At 47.6% G+C, this 12,404-nt stretch overlaps 2 protein-coding genes across 2 annotated transcripts; both read left to right on the forward strand.

Annotated features, from left to right (window-relative positions):
• Positions 1-4,986: 4,986 nt before the first annotated feature.
• LOC308523929 (solute carrier family 35 member G1-like) lies at positions 4,987-6,406 on the forward strand (the record flags this gene model as incomplete). Its single annotated transcript, XM_081098025.1, is given in 2 exon segments — positions 4,987-5,414; positions 5,416-6,406. Coding segments are annotated over 2 exon segments (1,266 nt in total). The 3' UTR covers positions 6,254-6,406.
• A 3,046-nt stretch (positions 6,407-9,452) lies between these two features.
• Positions 9,453-12,179, forward strand: LOC308524006 (large ribosomal subunit protein mL42-like; the record flags this gene model as incomplete). Its single annotated transcript, XM_081098135.1, has 1 exon — positions 9,453-12,179. Exon 1 carries the CDS (start codon positions 11,658-11,660, stop codon positions 12,177-12,179), a length of 522 nt encoding a protein of 173 aa, XP_080954261.1. The 5' UTR covers positions 9,453-11,657.
• Between the last annotated feature and the right edge of the window lie 225 nt (positions 12,180-12,404).

A 12,404-nucleotide genomic window follows, 5' to 3' on the forward strand; every position in this document is an offset into this window, starting at 1 on the left:
CCGAGGTCTAAGGCAGCGATTTTCAACTGGTGTAACACAAAGCATTTTTAAAACGTGCAATACCTGACAAATTTAGTCAGGAGCACTGCTCTATTTTCCCTTAGATTGCCAAATAAAAAACAGCCAACACAATAGCCGACCAGTGTGGATGAATGAAAATTATGCCTATTTTTTTGTCAGATTGGCAGAAATTATATTTTTTGGTGTGCTGCAGAATTTTAGTAATTGGTTTACATAGTAATTGGTGCCGTGAGATAGAAAAGATTGAAGATCTTTGGTCTAACGTGCTCTTGCCTCAGGTGCTGGAGTTGTTGCTCTCTCACTGTCACTACAAAATCAGTTTGTCCCATTCCAATAGCTGTAACTTCGCCTTTTTTCCAATAATCTCTACTCACACCCAGACCTTTCATTCAGAAGAGTCAGGTGCATGTGGGGTAAGACGTTTTATAAAACTTACAGAAACTCATTATGCCACCCACGCTGGCCAGCATGAACCACTGCATGACTCACAAGGCGGTGCACTCACCAGGTGGTGATCAGCCTTATGATATGGGGCTATATCAATGCAACAAAAGAAGCCAGGTGGCTGAGCCAATCTGAAAGCCTGAGGGCCCCTTTTGACTGGGCTGCCAACCTACCGGTCTAGAGCTGCCATGAATGAACAGAAGATCATCATGCCCAGGAACGGTCAGGAAGAAATCCCAATTTTTTAAATAATAATAGATCATCTTGATCATTAACCAGGAAATGGCTGAGAGATGATCCCATTTCTGAGCACAGCCATGGTCAGCGACCAAAGTGCCTTATTAAAGTGTGTGAGCCAGGAAGAGGTGAGGAAGCTGGAGCTTAAAATCTAACTGAATTTAGTTTGAGGAGCCCATTCCAATACTCAACAGTATCTCGTGCCCGTGAGTGATAGAGAGCATGACATATCCATCAAATACCTTGACCATCAGCACACTGTTGAGCAGCTTTTGTAATAAAAAGCACAGCAGCATCAAGTTATAGGTGGTCCAGAAAGCTGAAAACATGACACAGATTTGTTTCAAAGGCCACAATAGAGAGGCTGGAACTAGCTGATTAGGCTGGAACCGCAATATTGTAAGCTGAAAAGGTGTCAACAGCAGAGGAGGTCAACAGTCTGATATACTCAATCTTCCAAGAGCTGAGCCTAAGAGGATGGATGTGCTGCCATGTCCAGGGCAACAATACAGCCAGGCAGTAATGGGCAGCGTAGTCTTGATGTGAACAGCAGCTTGACACCAGAGAACTGGCCCTTATTATGGGCATCTACATGAGTGGCCCAGAGAGTTTGATCAGCAGCTGTGACTTGTCATATTTGGCAGCCCCGAAGAAAGGTGCCATTAACCTACCAATCTGTACTTTTCAAAGTGACAGACCAAACTACCTGATCATGAGCTACACCCAAACGGTCAGTAAATATACAAGTTTTTTATATACTTTTTAGAGAGGACGGGAAGAGGAGGAGAGAGATAGAGAGAAACATCAATGATGAGAGAGAATCATTGATCAGCTGCCTCCTACACACCCCACACTGGGGATCGAGCCCACAACACAGGCATGGGCCCTGACTGGGAATCAAACCGTGACCTCCTGGTTCATAGGTCGACGCTCAACCATTGAGCCACGCTGGCCAGGCAACTATACAAGTTTTATCAAGAGGAGTATTGGCCAGGGCTGTGAGAACAGCCTTGAGTTTTGCACAGCAAATGGATCAATCCTGCCCATGTTTGGTTCTGCAAAGCTGGTACTGAGGCTCAACCGCAGCAGCAGCTCAGCGGGAACATCAGGTTTCAGCTTAGCTTAGCCACACCATCAGTGAAGTGGGCCCCTGCACTTAGGGTAATCTCTGCAAACAGGTCCCTATTGAACCAACAGTTTTGCTTCAGGCAGCAGAACGAGAAGTAAATAACCCAGAGCAAAGCTGCCACTTTTTCATGGAAAGCTGAGGAGCTCAGCTGCGTTCTGCAACATGGCATTTCCACTTGACAGTGAGGCTTGTTTGGACCTCCCCACCTGGTTTGCCTTTAAGTTGGTTGATCTGCCCCAAAATGGGACTATCATGCCAAAGAGTGGCAAGGCTTCCATGGGTCAGTTTCAAGAACAGTCTAGTGGCAGGTTAATAGCTGCTTTTCAAAAGGGTAGCCAGCGGCCCCAGGATTCCCAAATACCAGAAGCACCTCACATGGAGGATGCCTCTTTTTGCCAGACTCTAATTGGATAAACCACTAGTCACAGAGACTTGTAGCCCAAAGGGGTCGATAGGGTTGTGGGGATGCAAAGGCACTAGTATTATTTAGGAAGAGATGCATTCTCTAAATTCACCTGGTACTCATAAGCATTCATAGTACAGACATGTAAACATTGATACCAATTACAGAAAGTTCTCACTTAACATCATCAATAGGTTCTTGGGAACTGCAACTTTAAGCGAAGCGACATACATAACAAAAACAATTTTCCCACAGGCTAATTGATATAAATAAGAATTAAATTCCTATGGCATATTTCTGATCCCAAAAATAAAGACCCAAAGTAGTTCTAATAGTAAACATTACACAGATTTTGAGCTATTCATCATTTTAAAAAGATGAATAAAAACAAGTAAAATTTAAAAAAACATTTTTAAAAAGTAAAATAATTATTTTCCAACCCACTTATTTCATTTCAGGGTCAGGTGACAGCAGCCTGTCCCGGCAACTCAGGATGCAAGGCAGGACCCCATCCTGGACAGGACGCCCTTCCACCGCAGGGCCACTCACACCCACCACTCTCACTTAGACTGGGGCAACGTAGACACGCTATTCACCTCATGCTCATCTTTGGGATGTGGGAGGAAACAGGAGTCCTTGGCGAAAACCCACGCAGACATAGGGAGAACGCACTAACTCCACACAGACAGTGACCCCTGCTGGGACTCCATTACTTTTCCTCATAAGGTCATAGTGAAACATTAAATAAAATAACATGATTCAAGGACTCCTGTATACAATCATCAGTGGAAGCTACAGCAGTAGTACACTGAATAGGCCCAAAGGGCTCCACCCAATAGGGTCACATTATTTCCTTGCTCGTTGCAAAAATTGCCCAAACTCCAAGAGTTGGATTCTGGTGCCCACTCCTCACACAGGACTTGATAGGATAATGACTCGAGTGGCTATAACCAACAGAGTGATAAAAGTTTGAATCTCTCCCCTCTACAAAGTGCCCCCAGCATCCTCAGGCAGGTGTGTATCAGGTCTCACCCTTAATCACCTTTCTCCTTAATGAAAGCGAGGTCAGGGGAGAAGAGGAGCAAGAAGGGAGCACAAAGGGAGAGAGAGCTCTGAGCCAATAAGCAAGGCTTTGCATTCACTGTCAGTGGCCACCCACTCCCAGTTCACCCTAATGAACATGTTTTCAGACCACGCAAAGGTCTGTATTGAATAACTTGTCCCTTACTGCAGATGCCATCTATTTCAGTTTGGGGGATCCTTTGGCTTCACAGCCAGTCACATTGTCTTCAGAGTTGTCCCATTATAATAAGATTCCTACTTCTACCTGCCCAGAGAAGAGTGAACCCCTAAGGCACCATTTAGGCAGTTTGTTTCAATCCTACTTCCCATTGCTCAGCCTCTAATCTTTAACAAGTAGGATACTGGTATGGTCCTTATTACCCTAATCAACCTAATACTTGGGCAAGAGCATTTATTACTGGGTGCCAGGGAGTTGTCTCATCTCTCACTGGCCTGTTGGCCACTATCCTTCATCATCCAGCAGCCCATGTCTCTGTCAGCATTCCATCCTTATCACCAATACTGTCGAATAGGTCCTACTTAATGGTGTTAAAGATACGAATAAATTAGCCTTATTTTCAAGACTTTTATAAATGATTATTATTCTTTTAACCCATATCTGTGCCTTTTTAATTTTAATTTTAATTTTAATCTGTGCCTTTTTAATTTTAATGCCAGATTTTTTATATGTAAACTATTTGAAAGTTTTTAAATCACCAAATTTGACTAATAGTTTCTCGTTCAGTGACATTAGCAACTTTAACTGTCATTCCATAATTTTAATTGTCTTCTGACTTGGGTTTGTTTTTTTTAAACCATCTCTAAACAAAGCATTATCCCCATGCTTTTAAGCGCAGGCCTATTTTTTTTTTTAATATATTTTATTGATTTTTTACAGAGAAGAAGGGAGAGGGAATAGAGAGTTAGAAACATCAATGCGAGAAACATCGATCAGCTGCCTCCTGCACACCCCCTACTGGGGATGTACCCGCAACCAAGGTAAATGCCCTTGACCAGAATCAAACCTGGGACCATTCAGTCTGCAGGCCGACGCTCTATCTACTGAGCCAAACCGGTTAGGGCCGAAGGCCTATTTTTATTCATAACTTTAATAACTATTTGTCTTTTCCCAGTCTTCTTCCAAGTCTTAAACAACGCAATCTGAGAGGTGGCTGCCGATTTACAAGCGCTACATTTAAAAAATAAGAATGGGAGAGTTGCCGGAGGCCGGTCCATCCGGCACAGCATATGTTTCAAGGGACCTGGCGTATGTGGCATACTGTTCTTAATATGTTTGCTCCCCTTCTTAGCACTATGTGTTCTAACCAGGGTTACCTCTCCGAGAAAGGTTGTTTCCCCAGGTGGGGGTTTTTCCCTGGAGTTAGGGATTAACAGGACTAAGGAAGGGAATAAATCAGTAAAACCCCTTAACTAAGTGCCAGGCAGGTAGTTAATCACCTTAACTACGAACAATCACGCTTAAGCTACATAATCTTTACTTAGGATAATCTCCTTCAGTTACTTCCTTGTAGCTTAACAGAACAATACAGTAACCTTGGAATGGAGATAAGAAACGCCCTAACCTTTAAAATAGAATGGAAAGGGTTAAAATCAACTGGTATAAATACAGATGTAACAAGGAGAATAAAAGAGAACCTGGCTAGAGAACCTGGCTTTGCTGATCATCTGAATGCTGCCTCGGTATCATTCCTTCTTCCACGACTCCGTCCACACCTTTGGCAACCCCTGGACCTACTCGGGCTGGACCCCAACATCTGGCACTCCAACAGCCACGGGGAGAGCACTCAGCAGCACCCAGGTCGCCATGCTGTGGGAGCCCGGGCTGCCGCTCACAGCTGTCACATCCCTGTCCACGAGTGAAGAGTCGCCAGGGCTGGCGCTCACAGCTGTCACAGCCACATCCCCATCTGCGAGTGAAGAGTCGCTGGCCGTGAGGGAAGAGCCGGTGGAGGCAGTGGAAACCCCGGGCCCCAGCTGGTGCCCGCTATGCTGCTCCTCGCCCTGCGGTTCGTGCGCGCAGCCGGAAGCCAAGAAGAAAGCATGTCGTGGATTTGGTCTGTTTTACACATTATTGTCTGCCTGCCTTTTCTCAGTGGCCTCTTGTTAAAAAAGTGCAAGACCTCCATGCTGTAGAAATTAGTACATTCCGATGTGTGTTCCAAATGTTAGTCGTTATCCCTTGCTTAATATACAGAAAAACTGGGTTTATAGGCCCAAAAGACCTACGAATCTTCCTCATTCTCAGAGGAGTCTTCGGTTCTACCGCCATGATCCTTTTATACTACGCTTTCCATATGACGTCCCTCGCCGATGCCACGGTGGTCTCCTTTAGCTGTCCAGTGTTTACGTCTCTATTTGCTTGCATGTTTCTCAAGGAAAAATACAGCCTTTGGGATGTTCTCTTCACCGCATTCGCCATCAGCGGAGTGATCCTCAGCGTGAGGCCGCTGTTTCTGTTTGGTTCCAACACTGCGAAGATGACTGGAAGCTCCTCAGATCAACTGAAGGGCACGTTCGCATCACTGGGACAAGCCGTGTTTACTGCCTCGACTTTCGTTATCCTCAGAAAAATGGGGAAATCTGTGGACTACTTTTTGACCATCTGGTATTACATAGTGGTTGGCTTCGTGGAGTGCGTCATCATCCTCTTTGTATTAGGAGAGTGGAGGCTGCCGAACGGTGGGATGGACAGGCTCTTTCTCCTACTAATCGGGCTGTTTGGTTTGGGGGGTCAGGTGTTTCTCACCAAAGCCCTTCAAATAGAAAAAGCTGGGCTAGTAGCACTAATGAAGACCATGGATGTGGTTTTTGCTTTTGTCTCTCAGATTATTTTCCTGCATGATATACCAACATGGTGGACGGTGGGTGGCGCGCTCTGCGTAGTAGCCAGTAGTGCTGGAGCGGCCATTCGTAATTGGTGCCAGGGATCCGAATGAAGCATCATTGCGGAAATGTGTATTTTTTACAACTCCACCTTCACCGAGTACAAACACACCACATATGCACATACCTGGAAAATCAGAATTTACTTAATTGATTATATTTAACTAGAGGCCCGGTGCACAAAACTTTGTGCACTCGGGGGAGAGGGGGGCCCCTCAGCCCGGCCTGTGCCCTCTTGCAGTCTGGGACCCCTCGGGAGATAACGACCTGCTGGCTTAGGCCTGCTCCCGGGTGGCAGAGGGCAGGCCCAATCCCTAGGTGCAGCCCCTGGTCGGGCTCAGGGCAGGGCCGACTGGGGAGTTGGGGCGCCGCCCCCTGTCGCCCCCTGTCATGCACAGAGCAGGGCGATCGGGAGGTTGTGATTCCACCCTCAGTCATGCTCAGGGTAGGGCCGATTGGGGGGTTGGGGCACCATCCCCTGTCACACTCAAGGCAGGGTCGATGGGGAGGTTGCGGCGCCACCTCCTGTCATGCACAGAGCAGGGCCAATCGGGATTGGGGCATTTCCCCCTGTCACGCACAGAGCAGGGCCCATCAGGGGATTGGGGCGCCGCCCTCTATCACCCACAGAGCAGGGCCGATCAGGGGGTTGGGGCACCGCCCTCTATCACCCACAGAGCAGGGCCAATCAGGGGGTTGGGGTGCCGCCACTCTCACACTCAGGGCAGGGCCGATGGGAGGTTATGGCTCTACCCCATCATACACAGAGCAGGGCCCGTGGGGGGGGGGGGGGTTGGGGCGCCGCACCCTGTCACACACAGAGCCGCAGGGCGATCAGGGGGTTTGGGCGCTGCCCCCTGTCACGCTGATCCCGGTGCCGGGAGGCCTCGCGGCTCCGCTGATCCCGGTGCTGGGAGGCATATTACCCTTTTACTATATAGGGTAGAGGCCTGGTGCATGGGTGGGTGCTGGCTGGTTTGCCCTGAAGGGTGTCCTGGATCAGGGTGGGGGTCCCCACTGGGGTACCTGGCCAGCCTGGGTGAGGGGATGATGGCTGTCTGCAGCTGGTCACACATCCTTCAGGGTGGGGGTCCCCACTGAGGTGCCTGGCCAGCCTGGGTGAGGGGATGATGGCTGTTTGCAGCTGGTCACACACCCTTCAGGGTGGGGGCCCCCACTGGGGTGCCTGGCCAGTCTGGGTGAGGGGCTGAGGGCTGTTTTCAGGCTGGGGGTGACTGAAGCTCCCAACCGCTCCTTTTTTTCTTTTTTCTTTTTTTATTCTGGGCCAGCTTTAGCTTTGAGGCTTGGCTCCAGCTCTTAGGCTGGAGAAAGTAGGTTTCTGGCCTTTGCTTACAATGTTGCGATCCTGCTGGCTGAAGCCCAGCAGGTTTCTGGGGTTTTGTTTAGCTTCTATGTTTGTTACATAGTTGCTTGTAGCTCAGAGGCCTGCAGCGGCAGGCAGGGAACGTTGGAGTCCTCCATCACTGAAGCAAGCAAGCCTCATGTTAGTTTCAAGCTGCCTGGCTGCCAGCCGCCATATTGGCTGACCGTTAATTTGCATATTGCCCTGATTAGCCAATGGGAAGGGTAGCGGTCGTACGCCAATTACCATGTTTCTCTTTTATTAGATAGGATAAACTTCATAGTTTAAGTATAAAAAAAAAACTGTCGAGAACTGTGAAGGGTCTGAGATTTTACCTTACTTGCAGGCTAGCAAGTTAGTCTGGCACAGCTTTCAGGGTGCTGGCAGAAGACATGAGATTCCAGGGTCAGAAACAAAGGACTTTATCACTCAGGGCAACAGCCAAAGTATCATTTTCTTGTTCTGATCCTCTGCCCCAATTCCCACAAGACAATGCAAAGAGCCGAGTGATACCAGTGCATACAAAAGGTTGCATTACAGGAGAGGAACCCTGCGCACAGGAAACCCAGAATTTTTTCTAATGCCCTTTGCTACAGAAGAAGACATTCTCTATTTTGCAAGGCTCTGAGCAAATCTGCTGTTTTTTCTGTGATGGGACACTATCTCTTCTCTATATTCTCCACCATACAAACATCATTGAAAAATATTCCAGAGTAAAGGTAGTCAGTACCTACACTTGCAAGACATACAGAAACATAAGAGACCCATGGAGAATCTATATATGTAAAAGCCTAAGCAACCGAAACAACTGAACGGACTGAACAGGCTGCACGGGGAAACCAGGCCGGCAGGGGGTTAGTGAGGGATGACCAAACGACTGAGCAGCAAGCTGCGTGGGGCAACCAGGTCAGCGGGGGGGGGGGGGGGGGGGGGGCAGTTGGGGGTGACCAGGCTGGCAGGGGGGGTAGTGAGGGGCGACCAGGCTGGCGGGGGCACAGTTGGGTGACCAGCCAGCAGGAGAGGCAGTTAGGAGTTACCAGGCTGGTAGGGGGTGGAGAAAGGGGGGTGACCAGGCCGGCAGGGGGTACATTTGGGAGTTACCAGGCCAGCAGTGGGGACAGTTAGGGGCGATCAGGCAGGCAGGCAGGTGAAGAGTTAGGAGCCAGTGGTCCCGGATTGTGAGAGGGATGTCTGACTTCCAGTTTAGGTTTGATCCCAAGGATAAGGCCTAAACTGGCAGTCAGACATCCCCCGAGCAGTCCCAAATTGGAGAGGGTGCAAGCTGGCCTGAGGGCCCCCCCCGCACCGTGCACGAATTTCATGCACCGGGCCTCTAGTCCTATATAATAAAGAGGTAATGTGCACATTGACCATCACGCCCTCGCACAAGATGGCCACTCCCATGTGGTCATAAGATGGCCACCACAAGATGGCTGGCAGGGGAGGGCAGTTGTGGGCAATCAAGCCAGCAGGAGAGGGCAGTTGGGGGCAACCAGCCCTGCACAGAAGGGCAGTTGGGGGGGGGGGGACCAGCCCTGCAGGAGAGGGCAGTTGGGGGGAACAAGGCCTGCAAGGGATGGCAGTTGGGGGCAACCATGCCTGCAGGGCAGGGCAGTTGGGGGTGACCAGGCCAGCAGGGGAGGGCAGTTGGGGGCAACCAGGCCAGAAGGGGAATGGTTAGGAGGTGATCAGGTTGGCAGGCTGAAGTGGTTAGGGCAGGGGTGGGCAAACTTTTTGACTCGAGGGCCACAATGGGTTCTTAAACTGGACCAGAGGGGCAGAAAAAAAGCATGGATGGAGTGTTTGTGTGAACTAATATAAATTCAAAGTAAACATCATTACATAAAAGGGTACGGTCTTTTTTTTTTTTTTTTAGTTTTATTCATTTAGTTTGCCCACGGCTGGGTTAGGGGCAAGCAGGCAGGCACATAGGGAATGGTTGGGAGCCAGCAGTCCTGGACTGTGAGAGGGATGTCCCAGATTGGAGAGGGTGCAGACTGGGCTGAGGGACACCCCCCCAGTACACGAATTTAATGCATCGGGCCTCTAGTTGTTTAATAAATACAGTGGGGCCTTGACTTACGAGTGTCCCGACTAACGAGTTTTTCAAGATACGAGCCGTCTCTCGGCCGATTTTTTGCTTTGAGTTGTGAGCTAAAATTTGGGTTACAAGCCAGCTTCAGATACCCCACCGCTAGTTGGCGCAGCGAACATCACAGTGAACGCCACAACATCAGCCCAGCATCACGTGTCTCACTCGTTCACTTTTGATTTGACATACGAGTAATTTGAGTTACGAGTTCCGTCACGGAACAAATTAAGCTCATAAGTAAAGGCCCCACTGTACCTTCTTATCCTATATGAAAAATCAGTAATATGCAAATTGGCCGTCATGCCCTCACACAAGATTGCTGCCCCCATAGGGTCACAAAATGGCCACCCCCATGTCATCACAAGATGGCCACCACAAGATGGCCTGCAGGGGAGGGCAGGTGGGGACAACCAGGCCAGCAGAGGAGGGTATTTGGGGGCAACCGGGCTGGCAGGGGAGGGAAGTTGAGGGCAATTGAGCCAGCAGGGAAGGGCTTTTGGGAGCAATTGGGCCGGCAGGGGAGCAGTTAGGCATCGATCAGGCTGGGAGAGGAGTGGTTAGGGGTGATCAGGCTGGCAGGCAGAGGCGGTTAGGGGCAATCAGGCAGGCAGGCAGGTGAACAGATGGGAGCCAGCAGTCCTGGGTTATGAGAGGGATGTCCAACTGCTGGTTTAGGCCCAATCCCACAGGGACCAGCAGTCGGACACCCTCCAAGGGGTCCCAGATTGGAGATGATGCAGGCTGGGCTGAGGGACACGCCCCCCCCCCAGTGCACAAATTTCATGCACCAGGCCTCTAGTAAACAGATGAAGTGGAATTATCTCCCCATTTGTTATTTGCTAACAAATAAAACAGACACTTGAATCAGCTGGTGAGATTACACTTCCCTGATTTATTACTTTGTTTTTACATAATCATTATTTTGCTTGAGACAGTATGAATACAACTCAGACATAACCATATCCAACTATTTTTAACTACTTCAAAACTAATTACATCTCTCTCTTCTCTCACCATCCCTACCTAATAGTGATGATAGACTCTTTAAAAATATCAAAAATTTATACATTACTCATTACCTCCAGACTAGAAAATACTTCCCAAGTCTAATCCTTAAAATTTAGGGCCATAAAACTTACCAGCCAGTGTAGCTCAGTGGTTGAGCATCAACCTATGAACCAGGAGGTCACAGTTCGATTCCCAGTCCCAGTGTGGAGCATGCAGGAGGCACCCAATCAATGATTCTCTCTCATCATTATTGTTTCTGTCTCTCTCTCTCCCTCCCTTCCCATCCTCTCTGAAATCAATAAAAAAAATTTTTTAAAAATTTAGGGTCAATACTTACATTTTTTTTAAATGGTAAAATTTATTCTGGAAAGCATATTAAAATATATGTCTAATCCTGGCTGGCGTTGCTCAGTGGTTAGAGTGTCAGCTGAAGCACTGAAGGGTTTCAGGTTCAATTCCTGGTGAAGGGCATATAGCTGGGTTGCAGGTTTGATCCTGGCCCTGGTCCAGGCACGCGCGGGAGGCAACTGATTGATTTATCTCACTTGCATCGATGTTTCTCTCTTTCTCTCTTTTCCCCATTCCCCACTCCCTTCCACTCTCTCTGAAAATCAATGGAAAAAATATCCTCGGACCCGGCTGGAGGAAGATGGTGGGCTCACGGTGAGCAGACGTCAAGGGATGAAAATAGGTATGCCTAGAACAGGGGTGGGCAAACTTTTTGACTCGAGGGCCACAATGGGTTCTTAAACTGGACCGGAGGGCCGGAACAAAAGCGTGGATGGAGTGTTTGTGTGAACTAATATAAATTCAAAGTAAACATCATTACATAAAAGGGTATGGTCTTTTTTTTCAATAGTTTTACTCATTTCAAACGGGCCAGATCCAGCCCGCAGGCCGTAGTTTGCCCACGGCTGGCCTAGAAGCAAATTTTAAAAGCATTTTTCTCTTCAAATCTTTTTCCATACCACCTGATAAAGCATCTTGATTCACCATGGCCGTATCAGCAGTGAAATGGGTGATATCAAACAGAACTATTTTGAAACATTTATTTCCAATCCAAAGGGGAACTTTATACTGTGTTTGTCATAAATCCACATACTCTTCTCTTCCAGATGACTATAATTGCAAAGTAGAACTTGCTTTGACATCTGATGGCAGGACGATAGTTTGCTACCATCCTTTCGTGGATATTCCGTATGAACACACCAAGCCTATCCCTCAGCCAGGTCCTGTGCATAATTATGAAGAAACACAGGATCAAATACTGAAAACCAGATTAGAAGTAAAAGATGAACACTTGGAGCAACGACCCGTGACAGAACAACTTAGCAAAATGTTCTTTACTACTAAGCACCGTTGGTATCCTTACGGACAGTATCATACACATCGTAGGAAACTGAATCCTCCAAGACAGATGATATTGAGGTTTTCAGTAAAATGCTGTCCTGTTTTCATTTGTCATTTGAGAAAATGCAATCAGATATATTCACTACTATGTTATATAGTAAAATAATAATAAAATGTCTTTTCATCTAAAAAAAAATATCCTCGGGTGAGGATTAACAAATAATAATAATATATCTAATTTTTTAAATTAGCAATACTTTTATGTTGAGAAACATGTTAAAATATTTATTGCTTATATGTCCACAGCAATCAATTCAGAATATAAATACTAGATCAATATTTAACCACAGAGGAAAAAACACATTGCCACAGCAGCTGATTTTTCTCTTTG

This window comes from Myotis nattereri (assembly GCF_964212035.1).
Source record: "Myotis nattereri genome assembly, chromosome: 1".
NCBI lineage: Eukaryota > Metazoa > Chordata > Mammalia > Chiroptera > Vespertilionidae > Myotis > Myotis nattereri.